The 24,433-nt window shown below is 34.0% G+C and overlaps 3 protein-coding genes across 8 annotated transcripts; 1 reads left to right on the top strand and 2 right to left on the bottom strand.

Moving 5' to 3' along the window:
* Window positions 1–3,699: 3,699 nt before the first annotated feature.
* On the bottom strand, window positions 3,700–9,023 carry LOC126695290 (glycine-rich RNA-binding protein 4, mitochondrial-like). Of its 5 annotated transcripts, none has more exons than XM_050391977.1 (5): window positions 8,693–9,020; window positions 8,502–8,570; window positions 7,758–7,864; window positions 7,531–7,652; window positions 3,700–4,116 (listed from the first exon to the last, which is right to left on the bottom strand). In XM_050391977.1, the coding sequence occupies exons 1-4, from the start codon at window positions 8,823–8,825 to the stop codon at window positions 7,539–7,541; spliced, it is 423 nt and encodes a 140-aa protein (XP_050247934.1). In that variant the 5' UTR covers window positions 8,826–9,020; the 3' UTR covers window positions 3,700–4,116; window positions 7,531–7,538. The 5 variants fall into 5 exon arrangements, with proteins under 5 accessions (XP_050247934.1, XP_050247937.1, XP_050247933.1 ...); XM_050391980.1 differs by lacking the exon at window positions 3,700–4,116 and adding an exon at window positions 4,397–4,569 and having other exon boundaries at window positions 7,608–7,652; window positions 8,693–9,023; XM_050391976.1 differs by lacking the exon at window positions 3,700–4,116 and adding an exon at window positions 4,397–4,569 and having other exon boundaries at window positions 8,693–9,019.
* A 1,035-nt stretch (window positions 9,024–10,058) lies between these two features.
* Window positions 10,059–11,253, top strand: LOC126695288 (uncharacterized). Of its 2 annotated transcripts, none has more exons than XM_050391973.1 (3): window positions 10,059–10,188; window positions 10,660–10,866; window positions 10,951–11,253. In XM_050391973.1, exons 2-3 carry the CDS (start codon window positions 10,675–10,677, stop codon window positions 11,080–11,082), a joined length of 324 nt encoding a protein of 107 aa, XP_050247930.1. In that variant the 5' UTR covers window positions 10,059–10,188; window positions 10,660–10,674; the 3' UTR covers window positions 11,083–11,253. The 2 variants fall into 2 exon arrangements, with proteins under 2 accessions (XP_050247930.1, XP_050247931.1); XM_050391974.1 differs by having other exon boundaries at window positions 10,069–10,188; window positions 10,616–10,866.
* Window positions 11,254–11,460: 207 nt separating this feature from the next.
* Window positions 11,461–14,276, bottom strand: LOC126695287 (protein NRT1/ PTR FAMILY 6.4). Its single transcript, XM_050391972.1, has 5 exons — window positions 14,065–14,276; window positions 13,846–13,966; window positions 13,541–13,758; window positions 12,911–13,458; window positions 11,461–12,501 (listed from the first exon to the last, which is right to left on the bottom strand). Exons 1-5 carry the CDS (start codon window positions 14,065–14,067, stop codon window positions 11,625–11,627), a joined length of 1,767 nt encoding a protein of 588 aa, XP_050247929.1. The 5' UTR covers window positions 14,068–14,276; the 3' UTR covers window positions 11,461–11,624.
* Window positions 14,277–24,433: the final 10,157 nt, after the last annotated feature.

Here is a 24,433-nt window from a genome sequence, read left to right as displayed (position 1 = left end):
AGAGAGGAATTCCTTCCTCACGAAGCAGAGGCAATTATCAGCATACATCTAAGCACCACCGGCACCGAGGACAAGCTCATCTGGTCTGCCACAAGCAATGGCTGTTACTCTACCAAGTCCGCATATCATCTTCTCTCAAACGAGGGCGAACTTTCAGAACCTGGTCCATCTAACCCGACGGCGCACAAACAGTTCTGGAGGCAGCTGTGGTCGCTGAATGTGCCAAATAAAATACGGCATTTCTTATGGCGTGCTTCCAACGATTCTTTTCCTACAAAGAAAAATTTGCAGAAACGGAATATCATTTCGGAATCGACTTGTGAGCGCTGTGGTGATGACACTGAGGATACGATCCATGGAATCTGGGGCTGCCCGCTGGTAAAAGATACTTGGTGGGAGCTGCAACAATGCTGACCTTTCTTGTGGGAAAAATTCAGGTGCTTCCGTGACTTGCTTTAATGATTCTTTGCGCAAAAAAAATCCGAGAGTGGCTGAGTAATTCGCTTATTTCGGATGGAGTATTTGGCACAATCGGAATGCAAGGAAATTTGGGACGGTGACAGTGCCCATTGGAAAAATTTATATCGACGCTATTCAATGCCTTCATGAATTTCATATGGCACAGGACCTAGCACCGATGCATGAAGCAGACTTTCATCCAACTCATTGGTTGCCACCCCCAATTAATGAATTTTCACGATTGGTTTCTCAAAAAAAAGAAAAGAAAAAGTGCCATTAGTTATTACAAACCATGTTTAATGGAATTAAATTAGACATAATTTCTTTCCATATATTATTTGACTCATCAAATCAATGATACAATACAAACGTTGATGTGCTTTGACTATCCTATAAATGGATAGTAAAAGGCAGTTAAATTGAACCAAATACACATTATATATATATCAACAGTAACAAAATAGTTGTGCACCTTAAAAAAAACGTTTGACATTAACAAGCCAATTAAGGCAATGGTTAAAACCAATTAATTAAAATGAATAAATATTAAATCACTTAAATCAAATATTAATCAATATTTAAAATATTGTATTTTATGTAAAAATATTCCAACAGATGATACTGCCATTGGGTTTTGTAGTTGATGGATTACCTCGCGAATTAGATTTATTGTTTGGAATTTTAGTTCTTTAGTCCAAACAATATGTCCTTTCAACCACATCTCTATATCCTCTCTAAGGTTAAAAGCCTACATATATTGTGTCTCCTCATGTGGACTGTGTTGGGGCTTTTTATTTTTATTTTTTTAATATCAGTTTAATTTTATTTCGTAAAAGGTAGTTATTTGGATAATCAGGAAATAATAATCACCCATAATGTTTATTATGTTGTAGTTTCTTCAATATTTGGATGCAATCAAATTGGAGCAATTTCAAGTTATTAGGAAGCAAGTAAGTACCTTTGGATATTGGATATCAAATCTTTAATGATTGTGCATTTTATATATTGGCTGTACAAGATTCCTTATTCAATTTGTTCAATGAGTATTATTTAAATTTGTATAAAAAAATTTGCAATTTGAATGATTGCTATGAAAGATATCTTTTTAGTGGTAGGTTTTGGTTTAGAGATTATAAAATCAGAATTAACACTTTTTTTGACTATGTTGTTAAACAAATTTTATATCTGACAGTATAATGAGTTGTTGTGTAATGACAGTATATCTGATTTTTATACAGAGATGAAGAACTTTAGAGATAAGATTTGCATCAGCACTCAACTCAAGCCGCCACACTTCCTTTTTTGCTCAAAATTTACATTGGATCTTTGATTTTTAGGTTATAATATTTGATTAGTTGCTGACAAATTGAATATAGAGAAAATGAAATGTTTGATATTTGCAACTTATTTGGGGCTTTTTTTTTTCGTGATATAAAGTTTCATTGCTATTAAGGTATTGTCATATTGATTCTCAGTCTCTATATTCTTTGCTGTTGCTTTAGGTTTTAAAGAAATCATCCAATGCTTTTCAAATTCCACAGTCCAGGTGATTCTTGTTTCCGTTTTCCTTACATTGATTTTTTTTTTGGGGGGGTTCTCTTTGAATATTTTTCAATATTTGTGGCATTATCAGTCTATGTATTTTTTGGTTGATGGCTTTTTCAACAACTTGTTGGGTAGGGGTGTTCAACAAACCGCATAAACCACAAAGATCGCACCAAAACTACCTGCAAAATAGCATAACCACACTGCACCGCAAATAATAGTGCACCACACCACACCACACCACACCACACCGCATGGTGCAGTGCGGTTTGTAATTTTATAATAAGAAAACCGCACAAACCGCACCGCACCACACCGCACCCTCTCTATATATTAATATATTTAATTATTTTTAATATTATATATATTATTAATAGTTTAATAACCCTAATTTTCCCCCAAAAAAAAAAAAAAGTTGATAACCCTAGCAAGTGTTGATTAAGAAAGCTAGCCCAAAATAAAGAAAAACTAGCTTAATAGTTTAAAACTTGGACCAAAATAAAGAGAAAAACTAGTTTTGGACTGGGTAGAAAAACTAGTTTTGAACCAAAATTTGAAATATATACCAATTTCAAATCATTCAAATCACATTTTATACACCGCACCGCATATGTGACCGCAAAAATGAGGTGCGGTACTGTTATGGTTTTGGTTAAATTTTAAACCGCACCACACCACACCGCGTATGTGACCGTAAAAATAAGGTGCGGTGTAGTTATGGTTTTAGCTAAACCGCACCGCAAAGTACGGTGCTGAAAATGACCTAAAACCACACTACACCGCACCGCGAACACCCCTATTGTTGGGTATTGAAACATCTGTAGAGACTAACATTACTTTTTGGGTATTTATTCTTAGGGGTTAACATTCTCTGTACTTTATTGTTGGGTATTGATACCAGTCCATTTCCTTTATCCCCATAAACCCCAAAATTCAATGAAATCCTATGCTTAAAAGTTACCTTGGATAGTTAATCTTCAAGCTCTTTGGTGGATTCTGAACTGTGAATGGTTCTGTGGGGATAGAAGCTTTTTTTCTTTGGAGAAACAAGGTGATAGAAACTTAATTAAAATGTGATAGAGAGTCTTTATAACTTTTTTTCAATCTATTCTGCATGGTGTATATTTGTTCATTTCATCATGCATATCAATTTTCTATGTCTATGAAATTTAATCTTATTTTAATATTTGATCTGGTTTCAGGGTGAGATTGATGATATAAGTTCAAAAGAAATACATTCTATATTCTTTAGGTCCTATTTCATTTTTGTAAGTTCATTTTTCATAATGCTGTGTAATATTACATGCTTTTTACTTAAGCACTTATATATTTTTGGTCAATTTACTTGACATTTATTTATGTTGCTTATCTTTTCTCAGGAATCTAATATGACTTTACTTTTGCAAACCAACAAAAAGATTAGTAAAAACAAAGAGAATTGAGTCTACTCCTCTAGGCAAAGCTCAAATATTCCATTTATCGACGCCACTTAAGCATCAATTATAGCATCTTTAGATTCAATTAAGTTTAGAAGTCTTGTATTTGCTCACTATTATATGTTGTAGGAAATGTAGATTTCTAGCTATCTTTGAAACATTGATCTCTCATGTACATTATGCACATCCAGCTACCGTTGTATATAAATTATTAGTGCACATTCTAAATGATATAAAGAAATTAATTATAATTAAAAAATAATGTGAGAATTATAATATTGTTTATTATTAACATTCTCTAATTGTAATTTACACGTGATTCAAAACTAGTGTTCAATAATATAATTAGTGCCTCAGTACAATACAATGTGACGTTATGCACATCATGATTGATCTCGGGGCCTAGTATGTATAGAAGCAACCCACCTCTTTAATATCTAGTTATCTAAACTGTGAGGAAGTTCGGTGTTTATGGTTTTGGCCCAATCATTGGAGTTCGGGCTGAATCACCCACTCTTGAAAGAGAAAAGGCAGGTCAGAGTTACTACTTACAAGTGATAAAGCTTCATATGTAGCTGTCCATAATCAACATCCACATTCACCTCTCCAATCACCAAACCCTTCACCATAGAACTCCATTAAATAGTTGGGCACAAGTCAAAGGTCTCAAAAAACCCTAGTACACAACACAAAATCACATAAATACTGTCTCTTACATCTAGCTAAAAAACAGAGAAAATTTGAGGATTTAAATGGGAGAGGACCAAATCACAACTGGTACTACGTGTGGCCTATTGTGATCAGGGATTAAACAGATGACTATAGCATGCGCATATGACAATGGAGTGAGAAGGCACTGATTTTATATTAGAAACGTGAGATTAAAAACAGTGTTTTCATTTTATGGCATAAAATGTTCCGACAAACTTTCATAAGCGAGATTAGGACAATTTGAGAAATAGAAAACGTAACATAAATTATACAACCAGATCAATCTAGTAGCTTTCGCGTAGGATACAATAAAAGGGTAACACAGTCCAGATTGTTAAACATGCACAAATAATACCAGTTATGGCAATGGCCAAGGAAAAAGGTTAAAGCGATGAAGTGATTTGAAGATTGTAAAGACCTGCGGAGGCAAATTGGGACTATGAGCTTAGATACAGAAGCATAGAAATTACAGAAAAAGGTAATTTAATAAATCAAACTACTAACCTCTAAAAATGTTTTATGTAAGTCTAAGATTATTGATGAAAATAGTAATCTGAAGAAGAATAAGCTTTACTGCCTCTATTAATGACACTACTTGAGAGGGAACAACAACAATGGTTGATGTATTCTCTAAATGATTCAATTCCTTGATAAAGTTCAAGTATCCTAAAGACCAGTGAATCAGTCACACATAAATGAAACTATAATACCTTCCAGAAAGTAAAGAAATACTAATCATACTCTCAGAACTCCCATTAAACTACACAAACTTTATATATGTTCACCAGAAAAAATATTGCATTTGCCTTTCCCTCCCAAGTGTGGCTGGGCGCTGGGGGCAGCAGATGTATTTGTGTATGTACTTTTGGTAAGTAATTAAGGAGAAGGAGAGGAGTAGATGAAGGCCTTATACGTGTAAGCCCCAAGTCTTCTCCAAAAGAAGTGCTCAACTCCCAAGGTAGTTTAGGCACTTGTAAAGCCAACATCCAACTCCCACCTTATAACTTTGTGCTTTTATGAGTGTACTTTAAGCAGGCCTATCTAAGCTTTAGTTGAATTCAGAGGCATGATCATATGTTACTAAAGATGTGAATGTTCTATTTTCTCTCAAACATTTTCTACTCCTATTTTAACATTAACATCTTCAGTATAGTATTTGAACCTCACTATTAGTACTAGAATTGTAAGAGTAAGGTTTTCAATTCCTTACATCTTTGACTAAAGCTCAACAAAGCCTTTAATACCATTTAGTTATTATAAAATCATTGGCTTGAGCAAGTCTCAATAGTGCTCCATACAAATGTGCCATATACTCTAATACACACGGAGACCAGGCAAAAGGAAACTGTTTATTACATAAAAAGGTTCAACAATTATATTATGATTCCAGATTAAGTCCCACGATTTTAATTTTTTCAATTAAAGTCCCAAATTTATGCAATTGTTTCAATTTGAAGCCTCTGTCCATCTTCACTATGCAATTCATTTATTTTGGGCTTTAACGGAATAGAGAAAAATGGAAAACCATTAATTAAACTCTATATCTCAACTGGGGCTTGTTTATAAATCAATTTGGATGCCATTGAAGAGAGAGAGAGAGAGCTTAAAGTGAGACAATGGTTGCCAAATTATTGAAACTGATTACCTAGGTGAAACATTAAGTTTATCAAAAGTTTTCCATTTTTCTCTACTCTGTTACTGCCTAGAATACTGGAAATGAATAAAAGAGATAGATAGGGGCTTCAAATTGAAACAGTGTCATAAGTTAAGGCTTTAATTGAAAAATAAAAAACTTGGGACCTAATATGAAATAGGGTATAAATTTATGCCTTTTTATGTATATTTCCCTCAAACATATGGCAGGGGCTTATTCACTTCCTGCTAGCCATTCAAAGTAGTTATGTCTGCAACACTGCTTACTACTTTGGCCCTCCAGTATTATAATCGTTCTCCAAAATTTTAAAACACAGCAAAAAATTTCAGGAGCGTGCTCAATAAGCACTTCAACAGGGAAATGGTCATAAAAAGATCAGATACACAATGTAGACAATCAAAGCATATTTATTCTATAGAATTTTTCAATCCATAAAGAGAAACATAGAGGGAAAAAAATGGAGTATTGTGAAGCTTAATGTTCTCAATCGGCACAAAAGCCAAATTTTCTCTCCTCTTTGAAAAATAATAATTTCATAGGGCTCCAAGAAGAAAAGAACATGAAACTAGGAGATAAGTCAACATAAATTTTTTGAAATTTTAAAACTTTAGAACCTAGAAGGCTGAAGGGCATTATCCAGGCTATGGGTTCTTTGCGTGAATGAACCCAGGACTAATAAAAGTTGAACTTTTACGAAATTCACAACCTGCTTAAGAATAATTTCTTTGGGATAATAAGTCTCACTTGATAAACTAGTCTCTAAATTTATATCAAGGAAAGCACACAAATAATACAGGAAGGATCCAAGAATAAAATATTTATTATTATAGCAAAGAAGAGAAATTTGTGGTGTGGTAGATAACAGAAAATTGTTTTCAAGGGCAGAACCAGAAATTTCACCCTCTCTCTCTCTCTCTCTCTCTCTCTCTCTCTTCTTCATTTTTTAAGGGGGGGGAGGGAGGATGGCCCCCAAGCCATAACATAGTTCCACCCCTGATTGTTTCCTAGTGAAAAACTAAAACAAAAAAAGGGGGGCAGGGATACAAAATGACAGTTGAAGAGGGTTGCTGAAATGTGTGTGCACAAATTTTCAAATAAGTTAAAAAGTGGAGAAGGATGAGAAAAAAGATCGAGTGACACCATAATATCATTTTATTTACTGCCACCTCCACAGAATAACACACACAGACATGCCTAAATACGGATCAATTGTTTTCTCGTTGATTTACACTGATCAAAGAAGTTTCACAGTAATAGCTAAAGAAACACAGAGCCCATTGTAATTGCTCCAAACAAAAACATGGAGTCAATGGCCTTCAGCCCAAATGGTATTGACATCTTTACTAGGGGAGGGATTGGGTTTTAGTAACCAAAGCAGGAAGGCAGTTTATCCTATGGGGAGAACCAAGGCAGCCAAGGCTGAATGGCCACAGAGAGAAGGGTTTTGGAGGGAGGGGGTCACTTGGCAGCTGGAAGTGAAACCCATGGTTCTGATGCAGTTCATCAGACCGCTGAATTCCAGTTTACAAAATCTTCTATCTAAACCAATTAAAAAAGCATTCTCAATTATCTCAGAATTCAATACATTAGCATATAAACTGATTGATAGTTGACTTCTCACATTCACCATTCATTTTACTTTAAGGATGAAAAGCATCATATACAAATTAAGGGTATTCCAGCTCTCATTTGTCATTTTTCACCAAAGATATTGACATAAATTACCAGGGCATTTAAGTATTGCGAGTTGCAATATCTCCAATTTTTGAAAGATGAGGAACTACAACAGGACCACCACGAACCTTCTCAAGAGCAAAGCTTATCCGCAGTGGTCGACCTAACAATGCCTGAAACCAAATCCACCACAATCAGCAGTATTAATCAATAACTCACATAGAAGATACTTTGGGAATTTCATTTAAGGTATATGATTCTTATAAGCACAAGCTAACCTTCCCATCCATAGCATCCTTTGCACATCTTGCATCATCTTCCTTTGAAAAATTAACAAACCCAAAGCCTCTAGACCTTCCGGTGTCTTTATCATAAAGTATATTCACTACAATTCAAACAGTCACATAATTTACACACCATAGTACTTAAGAACAAAAATTCAACATACTTATATGGTACATCTAAAGGAAACCACTTCTGATATCATCACCATATATAGTGAGAGTAAACATATAATTTTATTTTAGATTACTATAGTTAAATCACTAATACTTTTATGAGTTTTTCAGTACCGGATTACCATAGATATTTCCTAAATGCTACATTCACCAGCAAAGGCGTAACTATTTAACTTGCTTTAAAAAAACCCACCGCCTATAAAGAGTCCATTGATGCTCCCTTCACATATCAAGAAAGCACTTGAAAACCCAAGTCTGAACGAGCGTGTGCTAGTGCATAATCTTGTTAGCGACTAACTTAATTAGTTGACTGTGTGACTACTAGAACATCCATATCTACATGAGAGTATATGCATGCTAGTAAATTATAATAATTCCAGTTTTTACTTCTTACACACATGTATTTGGCTAATACATCTTTAATTAAAGAACATTTTCCATTATTTAACAGCAAAAAACTGATTCTTTAACAAAAACCAATGACAGTGGAGATCAGTCAGACTTTTTGTCAAATAACTTGTGAACAACATAAGAGAATACGCTCGAGTATTGTTTTCACATTACCTTCAGTGACCTCTCCAAAGGAAGAAAAAGCGTCAGTCAGGGACTTCTCGTCCACTGACCATGATAAACCTGATAAACCCAAAAGGCACCATCATTATAAATATATATATAAGCATAACAAAAAGCACTAGGACATTGAGTTATAGTTACAAATGTAGTATGTGTTTGTAGAGAGAGAGAGAGAGAGAGACCTCCAACAAAGAGCTTATTGTTAGGGGGAGGAGAGGAGGGTGGGGAAGAATAGTATCGCAGTTTTGAAGCTGGGCAGTTGGCCTTTGTTAGTATTCTTCTGGCAAGGAACACCATACCCATAGCGTTCTTCATTGTTCAATGTTTTCCTTCTTTGCTTTGTTTATGATTTTGATTTTGAGACCAAAACATGGAATGGAGCCAGTCCACAATCGGGATTTGTTCAGGTTGAGGCTGGGTTCGGTGAGTTTAGTTACCAGAAAATGTTACGAGGAATGACGAGTTGTTAACCTCAACTCTTTCAAGACATGTTATGCAACTGTAAAGGCGACAGGTTTGCCGTAATAAATCTTATCATAACTTAAAAACCAGCCTTTTTTTATTATTATTATTTATATGTACAAGAATTGAAAAACCACTATCATTTTTTTTTTTTTTAATTCAATGGTTCATCGGAGAAGGAAGATTTAAATCTTGAATATCTTTGTTAGTTACATTAAGAAGTGTCATAACTTTTTTCATTTTCTGTTTGTTTTTTTCTTCTTCTTTGTTTCACTTTTTTTTTTTTTTAATTATTATAATTATGAGTAAGGAGATAGAAAATAATGATTATGGTTGTTGCTGATTGGGCCAATTTTTTATTAGGCCAGCTTGGGTAAAAGTATGGAAATGTTCATTTATCAATTTAATAGAATGGAATATTATGAATTGTCCTCCTCCCAAGAAGATACTATGAATTAATTATATTTTGTTTCGCCATGAAATGTTTTTCAAATTTTCAAGTATTTGACTTAACTAAAAAAAATTAGTCAACCTAAAATTAATTTTGATTTAACTAGCATAATAAGTGTTGTACAGTACCTCCTAGCCCTTGTGTATATCAACCTGAAGAACAATCCATAAGTGTCTCTATAATTGCTACTTTACATTGCTCTTGTCATTGTCTTACAACCAAACAACCGTTGATTGGTAAGCCATCGTTAACGTCTTTAAAATAGGAAAAATCCGTGCAAGATAGAGCCATGTTGATAAGAGAAAACAATGTCATTTGAAAAGAGTTCATTAGTTAGTAGTAATTTTCTTTTTCTTTTTTTAATTCGATAGTTGAGAGAAAAAAAATATTTCAATCATGGATACCTATGTTAGAAATACTAGAAGATTTCAACCAGTTAAATTACAAAATTCTTGACTTCTAGTTACTTGTTACTACTTTATTGCGTCAAAATTTGCCTGAGTATTAGATAGGTTAAAGGGTTAAAAAATAAAAACTAGTTAAAAACCGTAGACAAATTATTAATACTAATTTATTAAAAAAAAAAAAAAGAAGTTTGGGTTTGATAGTAGTGGGCTTAAATTTGAATGGGCCTTGAAAAAAAAAACACACACTGTTACGCTTACCTCTCTTCTTTCTTGGCTTCATTCTCCAAAAGCCCTCGCCTCCATCATCGCAAGGTTTGAGCTTAGTTGCGAGCTCGAGTCCCACCCACCCCCAAGCCAGGTCTCTCTCTCTCTCTCTCTCTCAGAGTTTCTTCATCTGCTTTTATGTCGTTTCCAGAAGTCTGATATATTTTTTTTTTTTTTTTTTTTGTTTTACCTTGGACTATTGGTTAATTATGGTTGAGTTCACATCGAGAGATAAATTTAAAAAGAAAACGGAATCAAATCCATTAAAGCTAATTCCATGTGTATGAAACCCTTAATCGTGCATCAAGGAGCATAATAATGTAGCCAGTACTTTGATTGGGATGCTTGATTTTACTATTTTAGCAATTTCTGTGGTGTTTATGTTTGCTATTTTATACTAAACAAAGGCTTTGTCCTCAAATGTCTGGGACTTTAAGCAAATTTCTTACTATTGAATAATGGTGATATTTAACCATGGCATAGAAAGTGAATTATGCTCCACGCAATTTTTATATATACAGAAGGATATTGGAGTAGTGCTTAGAGATTACCGTGTACTGTGTAGATCAAAGGTGAAGACATGAATGCATTCAAGGCTTACAAAGCCTGTGCCCCAATCGCATGGAGCCCTAACCTATATATAACTTTGGTGAGGGGAATTCCAGGGACAAGGAGACTTCACCGGCGCACTTTAGAGGCATTGCGTCTGCGCAAGTGCAACCGAACTGTCATGCGATGGAATACTCCTACTGTCAGGGGAATGCTCCAACAGGTTTCAATATTACACTGAATTCATCCTTTGCTTGAAATTGCGTATCTATACTTGTTCTGTTTAGTAATTTTATAACCCAATCAGGTCAAGAGATTGATAGTGATTGAGACGGAAGAGATGTACAAGGCTCGCAAACAAAAGGAGGCAAACCACCAGGCTTTACGTCCCCCATTGGTCATAAATCACCTACCTGCTTCAGCAAGTGATTCTTCGTAAGGGTCTATGCATTTTTTTCAGTGGTCAGCTCTAAGCTTTTTATATGTGGATTTGTTGTTAAGTAGACAGTTTTTCCAGAATCGTTGCCAATTCAGTAAGCTTGATGCTTTGTCTAGTTTACTAATGTATCAATGGACCCAGTTGTTTATTAAATTCTATATTTTGTTTTGAGTCTTGTGATTCTCAGCTGGAAACATTATCAGGTTAGAAGTTGCTCTATGGAGAAATCCTACAACCTGGTACCCTTTTAATTTATATCTGCAATTTAGTGAACGGTTTTCTTTTGATGAATGCCTGATTTGCAGATGTAGTTAATTAAGAATGTTCATGAACATTGAGAACGCACATTAATGTGACATTTTCATAAATCACAAAATATTTAATAGGGATCAAATGACCGATTACCATGTGATGATTTATGAGGGTGAAACACATTAATTTAACAATATCTGGGACCAAATAGTACTGCAAGTCCCTTGAAAGCATACAGACATGCTAGGGTCCCTTGAAAGCATACATACATGCTAGGGTCCCTCCATTGCCTAAATACTCACCTTCTCTTCTGTTTTATCAACTGTAAGACCATTTAAAGTCTTAAGCTCCTTTTCCCCATTGTCATAAGTACTGATATGCTGCTTCTCTTTGTATTGGTGTCTCATTGCAAACGTAAGAAAAATGAAGAAATTCAGTAATCCGAGCACTGCAAGCAGCCAGTAAAAGTTGTCTACCTTTCCCATATTTAAATCGCTCTTGAGCCAGCTCTTGTTGGTCACTTTTTCCACAATAGACACCAACAAACTGCTAACAAAGAAACCCATGGAGATGGTGCTTAGGAAAAGCCCTGTGCTCATGGATTTCATCCTCTCTGGTGCCTCTCTGATGAAAAATTCAAGCTGTCCAACATAGACAAAAGCTTCTCCAGCACCCACTAGAAAGTACTGAGGTACTAGCCAGAAAGCACGTATTTTGTGATTCTGTTGAACTGCAATTTCCCTCCTCTGTTTCTCAATAACTGCAGCAGCAACCATAGCTGCTATTGAGAAAATGAGCCCAATCCCAATCCTTTGAAGGCTTGTTATTCCTTGGACATTGTGGGTGATTTTTCGAGCAAGAGGGACAAAGAGTTTCTCATTTAGGGAAGTAAAAAGGAGAATGGTGATGAAAAGAAAAGTAGAGAAAGAACCCGAAGGAATATCAAAGGAGCCTATTTTACGGTTCATGAAGGTGGCTTGCTCTATGGTAAAGGTAGTCATTTGAGAGTAGACTGTCCAGAAGAGGATGCATGTTGACCAGATGGGCATCAGCTTTAGTACCATTTTCACCTCTTCAACTTGGGTCACAGTTGACACTATCCAAGGGTTGTTTTTGTTTTCACTGGCACCGGCAAAACCATCCAGGATTGCAGCCTTGTCAAGACATCTAACCATTCACATGCACAGGAAAATTATTGTTGTTAAAATCAATGAAAATATTGCCCAAGAGTTCATAGCTTCTTCCATTGCAGATGAAATATGAAATGACTTGTAAAGTTCTATCAAGTTCAGTAATGTCAGTTTCTTTTGGATATACACTATTGTCAGTTTCTTTAAGACATTCTCTTCTCTCCCCGCGTGTGTGTGTTCAAATACTTAGCATTCTCAAATGATAAAGTTTAGCAATTTTCAGTTCTTAGATACCATGTGATTTACACATGATGTATTATTTTATTTACTCTAAAATCAGTTAAACATTATGAAAAGATGCTGAAGGCCTGAATTATGGTGTCACTTCATTATTATTATTATTATTGTTATTATTTAAGTTTTAACTGCTGGGAAGGCATACTTACTTGAACTTCTCAGTGTGTGGAACCCTGGAGCTTTGGTACTCATTCAGAAGGCTGTGGTGAGAAGGATATGGATGACCCCTCTTCTTCCATGCCAAGATTAGTACCCTCCATATTACAGTCAAAGGGCTCCCCTGAGGCCTCTTAAATCGATACCATGGTGTCCCACAGAGTAATACAGCAACAGCTATGACCATTGTCCCTGCTGAAATTCCATACCCCCACCCTCTTCCCACGTTATCCTGTATGTACACAAGCACTATTACAGAGAATAAGGACCCGATGCTAATGCCAAAATAGAACCTATTGAAGAAGAAGATCATGTCCTTTTCTTCCTTGGGGTCGTTCTGATCAAATTGATCAGATCCGAAGCCGGAGACATTGGATTTTATTCCTCCACCACCCAGTGCTATGATATAGAGTGCAGCATAGAGCATAGCCAGTTGCTGGCCATTGGCCTCAATACACAGATGTTGTTGATTTCTGTAGCTATCGCATAAAGGGGGCCTCATGCTAGGAATTGTTGTAGCCAATGTTAACAAGGTCACCCCCTGGTGCAAGGTCAGGAGCATCAGCAGTAATATTATATATAGATTTGAAACTTGTGGGATCATATTGTAGCTTAAAACTTACCAAAGCAGTTATGGCTCCAAAGGTTGCAACTGCCAAGTACCGGCCAAGTTTAGCATCAGCCAAGAAACCTCCTAGGAGACCAAGAAGATTGAGAGTGCCCATGAAGTTAGTCACAATGGTTGCAGATTTTGCTGATGGAATATGCAAAATTTCAACCAAATATGTCACTAAATTCATGGATATGCCCATCACACATATCCTTTCAGACAGTTCAGTTGCTGCACAAAAATTGTGATGGAGTTCAAAAACTGGCCTCAGAATAATGTTAAGACACATGAATCATGCTAGTAACAACCAAGTATCACCTAGGATGAGCCCTGCAGCCAACCATCCTCCTGTCTTGGACTTGTCCACAGGGTTTCCTCGGAAATCTACCACAGTTCCATCATTTGCACCATCTTTGTCACCATGTGTAACAACCAAAACCTGTTACAATTAAGAGTAGGAGAGAGAGAAATCATTAACAAATTTATTTCAATTTAGCAGTATACTATAATCTTGGATTTGTTTGAGGAAGTTGTTACCATTTTTTTTTTTTTTTTTGGGTGGGGGAGTGGGGGGTGGTGGTGGGGGAAGGGGAGGCAGAGAAAGACAAAGAGGAAGAGTAGTGGTATTGTTTCAGCTCTAGAGCTTAAAAGGAAGCAATAGTACAAGAGTGCATGATTAGGGTGAACCTTGCAATAGCCTCCACAACTTTTAGTGGGGAAGGGTAGCTTGATTTCATGAACAGGTAAGTCATGTCTACTTATAAAGTTATACAATCTTGTGGTTTTGGTGCTTGCAGCTGAAAAAATTTAGAAAGGACAAATCCTTCATATCAACTACAACTAGATCCTTATCTTTATTGCCTTTATAAACAAAAACAGAAAAAAGGAAATCAATGTTTTTCATGTCGGCTTTGATCATATACCCAGTTGCTAATTACCCTATATGATATAAATAATTACTATTGTTTGTTCATTGGTGATATGGAGAGGCTTCATTTGATGTTTTTCACTGTAGAAATCATAAAAACATTCGGAGCTATTATCCCTTTTTACTGGTATCATTTCAGAATTTAAGTTATATCACAGAGTGAACAAATTCTTTTCAGTTTTCAGGCTTCAACGTATTCATGATCACCATCAGCTCTAAATGGTCCCCAATATGACAACTATCTGCCAATACATGTTAATGTTATTGAATTTGACGGAACCCGAAAAGTTTAATGTACAAATTCTAAAAATATAGATTTCTATTTTTCTATATTTATTTGAAAATTAACACAAAATTGATTGATGTAACGGACTTAAACCGATCGATGAAGTGTCTACTTGGAGTAAAATGACAAATTGTGTTGATTTGATTTTTAACCGACATAAACTGAATAGTATTTGCATGAAGTAATGAGCTTAAAAAAAGTATTTGCATGAAGTACTTGGAGTAAAATGTCCCCATGGACAATGCGTGGGGGCTATTTCCACCGTATTAATTTTGTTCACGGGTGGATTCTAGCTAATACAGTAGCCTATATTTTAGCAAATAATATGGCAAATCTCTCCCTCTCTCTCTCTCTCTCATTTTTCTTATATACTACACAATTCAGACAGAACGTTGGTCTGCAGCTTGAAATTGTAATTTAAAGGGATTGAGGCCAATTGGATTATTAAAAAAAAAAAAAAAACATAAGTATTTGACAAACCCACACAATATTGCTGCAATATCTTTATAGTGCAATTGAGGACTAGTTAAAGTGACTAGTAATGTAGTTGCTTGCACTGGAAAAAAAACACTTTATTTATAATGTGAAATTACTACCTCTCAAATATTAGTGATATTCATTTTTTTTCCCGAAAAATAAGTGCTATTCATAAATTTTCAATTTTACTAAAAAAGGGATTTGCTTGATTTGGCATAATTCAACAATTGAAAAGAACAAACGAATAATACTAGTATTATAACTTTTAACACAATTTTGTCATAATTTATCTACGTAGCGAGTTGTAAGTAGTGAAATTATGAACTGACAGTAAGTTATGACAAAAATTGTGGTTGTAGTATTTTTTAGAACAAAAAACACAATTTAATAACCTTCTTTAAGAGTAGAATCGTGCGTTTATAGAATTTCTTGTTTCTTCTTGTTGATTCGGTAACGTTTCATTGCATGTGATAGAGGGTCAGCTCCTTAGGCCCCCCACTTTTTTTTTTGGGGTATTCTATTGAGCGTATGGACCAATTGCTGTCTATTATTTAGAAATAGTGCTTCTACGTTGTGATCGATAACGAAACGTCAAGTAACCATGATGTGGCCTTTAGTTATTGAAGCTTGTAGATTCCTCCTATGAATGATTGATTTCTATAGTGCTTAGACTTTCGAGAGTAATTACTAATTTGTCTAACATTCATATTAAAAGTTAATGTGCAATGCATAATTCAGCCAAAAAAAAAAAAAAAAAAAGTGCAATGCATAAATATCTTATTTTTATTAAGTCAAAGAGAGGTTTTTTTTCTTAAAAAAAATTATTAAAAGAGAGTTTTAACCTATGTCGTATGCTCGTGATGATAACTCTTTATTATCAGACTACGACATCAATTGATTTTTAATGTAGACAAAAATTGAACCACAAATCTTTTATTCAATCATCAGAGATAATTAAGTCTAAAAAAAGTAATTAGTAAATAGTCTTGCATTTTTTTATTATTAAAAATGATAATTCCCAAACTCGATTTCGTAATCTATTATTTTCAGTGGAAAGTATTTGCCATTGCACAAATACTTGACATTTTCATATTAATATTTATTATTAAATCAATTCAAAATATTGATGGATATAAATTTGTTTTTACATCAAAAGTAGGCTAAACTTTCAAGAAACTGGACAAGCTTTTTTTTTTTTTTTCTTTTTCTTTTTTGATAGGAACAGGTCCCCATCCCCAAAAATTTATACAAAGGTATCAAGGCCCTCTTAGCAAATAAAGTCCCCTAACTAACATTGTACAAAATGGTTCCAAAAGTCTACAATATATAATCTAGATATATACTTTCTCTATTCTAGTTTGTTTGTCCTATGTTCCATTTTAGGATGTCCAAAAATATTGTCTTGTTTCTAAAAGTAAAAGTTATTAATTTACTAATGTTCCTATTATACCCCTACTTTATTTTCAAAACTATTTGAAAAGAAAACAACAAATATTTAAAAAATCAATCTAATTGGGGCACCTTTTTAGTTGCTTCATTAAGAATAACTCTTTAAAAAAATTATAAAAAAAAGCTAATAAATTTATTTAAGGGAAGTTTTGTAAACTTATACATTTTTATAAGGTAAACAACACAATAAATGATGTTCCCTTAAAAAGTTTACCTTTTCAAACATGACAAACAAATTAGGACGGAGAGAGTAATATATAATAGCCGAAGATGTTTGAGTATTAATTGACCTTCTAATATTTTGCCACGTAATAAATTTTGGTAACTTCACAATTTTCCACATAACTTTTTATTTATTATGTCAAAAGGAGAATTTTAAACTTCTATTATAATTGAAAAGTTTTAAACCAACTACTACTCAGCAACATGGAGAGTTTTAAACGACTATTACGATTAAAAGTTTTAAACCAATCACTACTATAGTTTTAAACCAACTACTACTTAGCAATCTAGAGAGTTTTAAACCAAACGGACCTATTACAATATATATTCAGCACCACATTAAAACCATTTATGTTGTTTTTGCTCTTTGTTTTTACAAATATATTATTCTTCCTCAAATCTCAAGGTATCTTTTACATGAATTTCTCTTCATAGTTACTTTTGGTTATCATCAAGTTGCACCTAATGTAATTTTTTTGGGTAAAATTGTTATGATATGAATAATATATTATACTTTGCTTTGTTAATTTATAAGATGATAATAATTTTCCTTAAAAACAAAAAGGGTAAATTACATTCACATACCTTAAGATTTGTGCTAATGCCAACCAGGTTCAAGATTTTTCAAAACTTACTAATTTGGTCTCTAAAGCCAACTTAGTCAAGGTATGTTAATAAAATTTACTCCTTAAAAAAAAAGATGATAATAAAAGAGTGACCAGCTTGTTTTTATTTGTCACACAAAACCATACTTCCTCCTTCACTCCTTCTTATATATATATATATATATATATATATATATATATATTGCTAATTGTAGCAGCGAACAAAGTAAAGAAATTTAACATTTGCTAAATATCGGGTGCATCACATGGATTAGCAACTAGTATATTTAACACCGAAACTTTTGACTTCTTCTAATGTTGACACATAAACTTTAGAAAGCTCACATTTTTCCATGTCAATATTTTTTATTTGAATTTAAAATCTCTATGGATTCCCTATAAAATCTTTTATATACACCCTTAATTAGAACAATAATAATTTCATGTACAATCACAATTATAATAAATAAATGTCTATTACTAACTAAGGCATGGGTTACTCACATACACTTTAGGGGGTTATATATATATACTACTTTTTTTTACTAATTTAATTTACCTATAAAATATATATTTTGCACACCTTGACTTAAATCTTACACACTATGATCATAGATCAAATCAGCCCAAAATCAAATAACAACATAAACTAGTCCATCCCAAAACTAAACAACACCACAAATCACAGACTATCTCAGTATCTCCAACTCTAAGAGTAAAGAATAAGTGTTTGTGAATTGTGAGTCTCTCTCTTTATTATAAATTTATATTATATGTGTGTGTGTGTGTGAGTGAGTGTTTGATGTTGTTTGTGTGCGTTGTTGTTGTTGCTATTGTTATTATTATTATTATTATTATTTGTTGTAATATTATTTGTGTGAACTGTGATATGTGTGAATGTATAGTATAAGTATAGTATAACTTTATATAATTTAATAATTAGGAAATACATAGGGTTTGTTACAAGTGTGTGTATTGTAATCATATTATAATAACTTTTTGTCATAAAATCAATGATTCAAGAAAAGAAGAAGAAGTAAAGCTACTGATTGTTCAAGCATTTGATTGATTAAGTAGACACTGAGTGTATTATTTATTTATGGATGAGTGTGGCTATGTGGTTTAATAATTATTGCAATGCAAGTGAGTTGAGTTTTGTTAATTAGTTTAAAATATTTTTATAAAAACAATTACAAATAGATAATAAAAATTGCATAAAAATAAAAATGTTATATAAACTTAACAAAATAAAATGCTCACACGTACCCATATTGAAAATAGATAATGACAACTAATAATAAACTATCACGTAATGATTTCAAAATAAGAAAACTCCTAGAATGAAATTGTAAAACTTTACGCAATTGCGTGTTTTTTTTTTCTTTTTCTTTGATGTCGATAACTTAATATATTCAAATTCTCTTTTTATTAATTATTTTTTCAATTTAAATTAAAACAGAGTCTCAAATAGAATTCTAATTCATCCAAACTTCTCCCACCTCCTTTGTCACACGTTTCAAGCTTCTCATTCAATTTCAACTTCTCCTTACAACAACAACTAACACTATTACAGCCCATTGCACACCATTTGCAATTTCAACCAACACTGGATTATAGATAGCAAATATCATGAAGCAGGTTTTTTTTATGGTTGAGCTGGAAAAAATCAGAAAACAAGTAGGAAGGATTTGAACTATATTTAATTATTTATACCCTCCAATATTTTTTTTATCGAATCTTGCAACACCCCCCCCCCCCCCAACCCCCACACACACATTTATAAAACAATAATAATAATAATAAAAATAAATATTTGTTGAACTTGCCCATGCATTGCATGGGTTACCTACTAGTTTTAGCCTTTTAGGATGTTACTAAAACCTAAAACAACAACCTATTTAGTAAGCTTGCATATCAAAAAGAAAGAAGAAGGATTATTAAAAAATAAAACAAAAAATTATATTAGAAAATTATATAAATACTATTTAATAAATAGTTAAATATTAAAAATTCTCATTTAAGAAATTATTGTCTTAGGCCTAATTATAGACTAGAGTAATAGTTTTTGTGGCAGTTTAGGCTTGGAAAGAATTGGACTGTTAAGCATGCTCTTTTGGGAAAGAAATATGTATGTATAAATGTGAAAGAAATAAGAGTCTCACATACTCGTCGGAGAGCCAAAAGGGATTTTGCTTTTTTTTTTTTTTTTTTTAGAAAAGGGATTTTGCTTTTAAAGGGCCTTTAATTATATATGTTCCACCTCCGGATGTGGAGTCTTTGTATAACTACGATAATAAAAGTGATGTGTATTGTACTTTGTAGTTTGTACTCGTCTTGTTACTGTTTGATGAAGTTGAATAAAAGCCCTTTTTAAGTATTAACCAAAAAGGAAAATGTGAAGGCAGAATGGGTAACATAGGGATAACAAGTCATCAATAATTTTTTTTTTTTTTTTTGAGAAATCAAGTCATCAATAATTTAAGAACCACAAGTTCCCACCATATATTAACAAAACAAAATAAAACGACTCCTCATGGCCTAGCTTTCTTGATTGCTTCTCCAAATCATGAAAGAAATAAAGATTAAAAATTCGCCAAAAGAATTGGCCGCAAGGAACACCACATAAGGAAATAATATTGAAAGACAAATTACATTTGTCCTTTTGGATTTACCAGATTGAAGCTCTTGTCCATTTCAAATATTCATTGAAACTGTAGGGGCAGGGTTTGGATCTTGAGCCCAAAAGGTTGAAGGATTCAGGCCCAAAAAGTCCAACACAATGAATTTGTAGAGAGTGGGCTTAAAGACTAGGCTTCAATGGATCGAATAACGTGCATAGTGGATTAAAGATAGTAAGAAAGTAAAGAAAAACAAACTCTGGGCAAAGAAAGCCTTCCTCGGCAAAGTCCGAGGAGAGTGGTCCTTGAGTATATTTCTTTTAAACTTGGATACAATTTTAGTTCTTATTGTTACAGTGTTTTCTCTATAGATTTCCCAATCCCTATCCCTGGAGGATCCCTCACATTATATTTCCTTTTTTGGCTGATCCTAGCCTTCCATTTGTTGGTTATGTAAGCCACTACTCGAATGCTTGTCCCATCAGACGCCCTCCCTAGTCTTCATTGAGTTGCGGCAACCAAGACAATACTGTTTAGATGTATTCTCTACATTAATGCGGCCAGGGGGGGTTTGGTGAGGCACAATAAATGTGGTGGCAGCTTCCATCCCTCCAATCACATCAAGGCTAACCCCCTCTCTGAACCTCTTCCTCCCCAGTGTGGCCCCCCTTTGGTTTTACCATCCAAGTGCATGGACTCCTCAGCACGGTAATGGCCTTCTTGACCATGGGTATAACACATGACATTATTACCTTATTTAAATTTCTATACCCCACATAAACAATTTAGAGAAAATTTGGAAGATAAACACCTTCATCATACAATTCTCATAATTTCGATAAATGTGATAGTATTTCAAATTTATGGTGTCCACTTTTGGATAATTGTTTTTTTTTTTATCATCAGGTTAAGATACTAATTAGTTTTTTATATAAGCAGAGATTGAATCTCAAAACTCTTATTCAACAATAAGACACTTTACCAATTGAGCTAACTAAAATCCACTATAAATCTCATGGCTTATATAATTAGGTTTTGATTAAATTAGCTAAATTATTCGTAGTCAAAGTTCGAATTGCATAAAGAATATGTATACCTTCACTTGATTTTTAAGTTTTAACTGATTTATATATATATATAATAAAATAAAAAAAAACAAAGAAATTAAATTTTTGAGTGGAATATAGAGATTTTCTTAAACGAGTATCTCTTGTTTTTAATTTTTAATATAATTTTTTTATTGTCCTTAAACTTTATAAAGAGATTTTTTTTCAATAGTTTGAAACAAAAATAAGGATGAAAAAAGAATTTTTTTTTTTTTTTTCAATAGTTTAGGGATGAAAAAGGATTTTTTAAAAATTTAAGGATAAAAGTGAAATATTTTCAATAATTTAGGGATGAAAAACAAACTTTTCAATAGACTAGGGGTGACAAACAAATTTTTTTTAAGTTTAAAAATGAAAAACAAGCTTTTGATTAAATTTAGGAACAAAAATAGTATTTTATCCTATATAAAAGTAGTTTGTTTGTTTGGTTTTTTTTTTTTTTTTTTTTGACTAAGATGATAGAATCGATATATTTAAATAAAGAAAAGGTACAAGAAGTATAATAATGGGTCCTGTTGGGCTTTGTGGAGCCTAATTTTGTTTGATTTGGTTCGACGACCTGACCCGACCCGAATAATATTGCATGGTTTTTAATGGGAGATTTACTAAGGCTTAGTCCATGGGGCGGAAGCTTGGGCTGATATCAGCCCAAGCCGGAGCCCGTTTAGCCCATTGTAGAACCGACTTTGGTGATTAGGGTTTTATAGGGTTGTTGCTGTGTTTTTGATATATAGAGAATAGTGTAGCCGCACCTTTTTTTTTTTTCTTTTTTCCCTAATAATAGTGAAATCCCTGCAACTCCGTAGACGTAGGCAAATTGCCAAACCACGTAAATATTGTCTTGTGCATGTGATTGTTTTTTTTTTTTGCGTGTGTTTTCTCTATTTTTTTTTTGTTTCTCACAAGTTGGGATTTTGATTAAATTCCCTACAACTGGTATCAGAGCTTAGGGTTAGGTTTGAGTGGGAGCAATGGCAGAGGAAGCAGGAAAGGCATCTGGAATAGAAAAGTTTGATGGCACAGACTTTGCGTATTGGAGGATGCAGATTGAAGATTATCTCTATGGGAGGAAATTGCATCTGCCTCTTTTGGGGACAAAACCTGAGGCAATGAAGGCTGAGGAATGGGTTCTTCTTGACAGACAGGTACTGGGAGTTATCAGGTTAACTCTGTCTAGGTTTATTGCACATAATGTTGTAAAGGAGAAGACCACAGCAGATCTGATGAAGGCTTTATCCGGTATGTATGAAAAGACGTCAGCAAACAACAAGGTACATCTGATGAAGAAACTATTCAATTTGAAGATGGCAGAGAATGCATCAGTAGCACAACATCTGAACGAATTTAACACTATAACAAATCAATTGTCGTCTGTAGAAATTGATTTTGATGATAAGATTCGTGCACTGATCGTTTTGGCTTCTTTGCCAAACAGTTGGGAGGCAATGAGGATGGCAGTAAGCAATTCTATGTGAAAGGAAAAACTGAATTACAATGACATCCGAGATTTTATTCTGGCTAAGGAGATTCGCAGAAGAGATGTAGGCGAAACCTCAGGATTTGGTTCTGCCCTAAACCTTGAGACAAAAGGCAGAGGTAATGACAGAAATTCAAACCGGGGCAGATCAAAATCCAGAAATTCTAATAGGAACAAAAGTAAATCTAGATCAGGCCAACAAGTACAATGTTGGAACTGTGGGAAAACAGGTCACTTTAGGAGGCAATGTAAAAGTCCTAAGAAGAAGAATGAAGATGATTCTGCTAATGCTGTAATAGAAGAGGTACAGGATGCATTACTTCTTGCAATAGACAGTCCACATGATGATTGGGTTTTGGACTCAGGAGTTTCATTTCATACCACTCCACACCGAGAAATCATGCAGAATTATGTTGCAGTTGATTTTGGTAAGGTGTATTTGGCTGATGGTTCAACCTTGGATGTTGTAGGTATGGGAGACATTCGGATATTGTTGCCCAATGGATCTGTTTGGTTACTGCAGAATGTTCAACATATTCCTAACCTGAGGAGGAATCTAATTTCTGTTGGCCAACTTGATGATGAAAGACATGCAATACTATTTGTTGGTAGTACTTGGAATGTTACAAAGGGAGCTAGGGTATTGACTCGTGGAAAGAAGACTGGTACTCTGTATATGATCTCATGTCCAAGAGACACAATTGCAGTTGCTGATGCAAGTACTTACACAATCTTATGGCACCGCAGACTTAGTCACATGAGTGAGAAAGGGATGAAGATATTGCTGTTAAAAGAAAAACTACCAGAATTGAAGTCCATTGATTTTGACATGTGTGAAAGTTGCATCTTAGGAAAGTAGAAAAATGTGAGCTTCTTGAAAACTGGCAGGACACCGAAGGTTGAAAAATTGGAATTAGTACACACTGATTTGTAGGGGCCTTCTCCAGTTGCATTCCTTGGAGGTTCAAGGTACTATATCACCTTTATTGATGACTCAAGCAGAAAGGTATGAGTTTATTTTCTGAAAAATAAATCTAATGTATTTGAAACTTTTAAGAAGTGGAATGCCATGGTTGAGACAGAATCAGGTTTGAAAGTAAAATTTTTAAGGTCAGATAATGGAGAAGAGTACATAGATGGAGGGTTTAGTGAGTATTGTGCTGCACAGGGAATTAGGATGGAAAAGACCATTCCTGAGACACCACAGCAGAATGGTGTGGTTGAGCGCATGAACAGAACTCTCAATGAGCTTGCTAGAAGTATGAGGTTGCATGCTGGACTACCAAAAACTTTCTGGGCTGATGCTGTTAGCACTGCAGCTTACCTGATAAACCGAGGACCATCAGTTCCCATGGAATTCAAACTTCCTAAGGAGGTTTGGAGCGGTAAAGAGGTAAAGTTTTCACACTTAAAAGTTTTTGGTTGTATTTCTTATGTTCATATTGATTATGGTGCTCATAGTAAACTTGATGCAAAGTCTAAAATATGTTTTTTCATTGGCTATGGTGATGAGAAATTTGATTATAGGTTTTGGGATGAACAAAACAGGAAAATCATCAGAAGTAGAAATGTGATATTTAATGAACAACTTATGTACAAGGATAGGTCAACTGTAGTGTCAGATGTTACAAAGATAGATCAAAAGAAATCTGAGTTTGTTAACTTAGATGAATTGACTGAAAGTACTGTCCAGAAAAGGGGTGAAGAAGATAAGGAGAATGTAAATTCACAGGTAGAT

Source organism: Quercus robur, chromosome 8 (assembly GCF_932294415.1).
Source record: "Quercus robur chromosome 8, dhQueRobu3.1, whole genome shotgun sequence".
NCBI classification, from domain to species: Eukaryota; Viridiplantae; Streptophyta; class Magnoliopsida; order Fagales; family Fagaceae; genus Quercus; species Quercus robur.
This window is presented reverse-complemented; position numbering and strand designations above follow the sequence as displayed.

Excerpts from the sequence above, each read along its gene's own strand:
- LOC126695290 (XM_050391977.1), bottom strand. The coding sequence starts at position 8,825 with ATGAAGAACGCTATGGGTATGGTGTTCCTTGCCAGAAGAATACTAACA. Across the intron at positions 8,571-8,692 it reads CAATAAGCTCTTTGTTGGAG|GTTTATCATGGTCAGTGGAC; the intron begins GTCTCTCTCTCT and ends TGGGTTTATCAG. Across the intron at positions 7,653-7,757 it reads AGGATGCTATGGATGGGAAG|GCATTGTTAGGTCGACCACT; the intron begins GTTAGCTTGTGC and ends ATTTGGTTTCAG.
- LOC126695288 (XM_050391973.1), top strand. The coding sequence starts at position 10,675 with ATGAATGCATTCAAGGCTTACAAAGCCTGTGCCCCAATCGCATGGAGC. Across the intron at positions 10,867-10,950 it reads TCAGGGGAATGCTCCAACAG|GTCAAGAGATTGATAGTGAT; the intron begins GTTTCAATATTA and ends TAACCCAATCAG.
- LOC126695287 (XM_050391972.1), bottom strand. Across the intron at positions 13,759-13,845 it reads GGCTGCAGGGCTCATCCTAG|CAACTGAACTGTCTGAAAGG; the intron begins GTGATACTTGGT and ends ATTTTTGTGCAG. Across the intron at positions 13,459-13,540 it reads TTGGAGCCATAACTGCTTTG|GGGGTGACCTTGTTAACATT; the intron begins GTAAGTTTTAAG and ends ACCTTGCACCAG.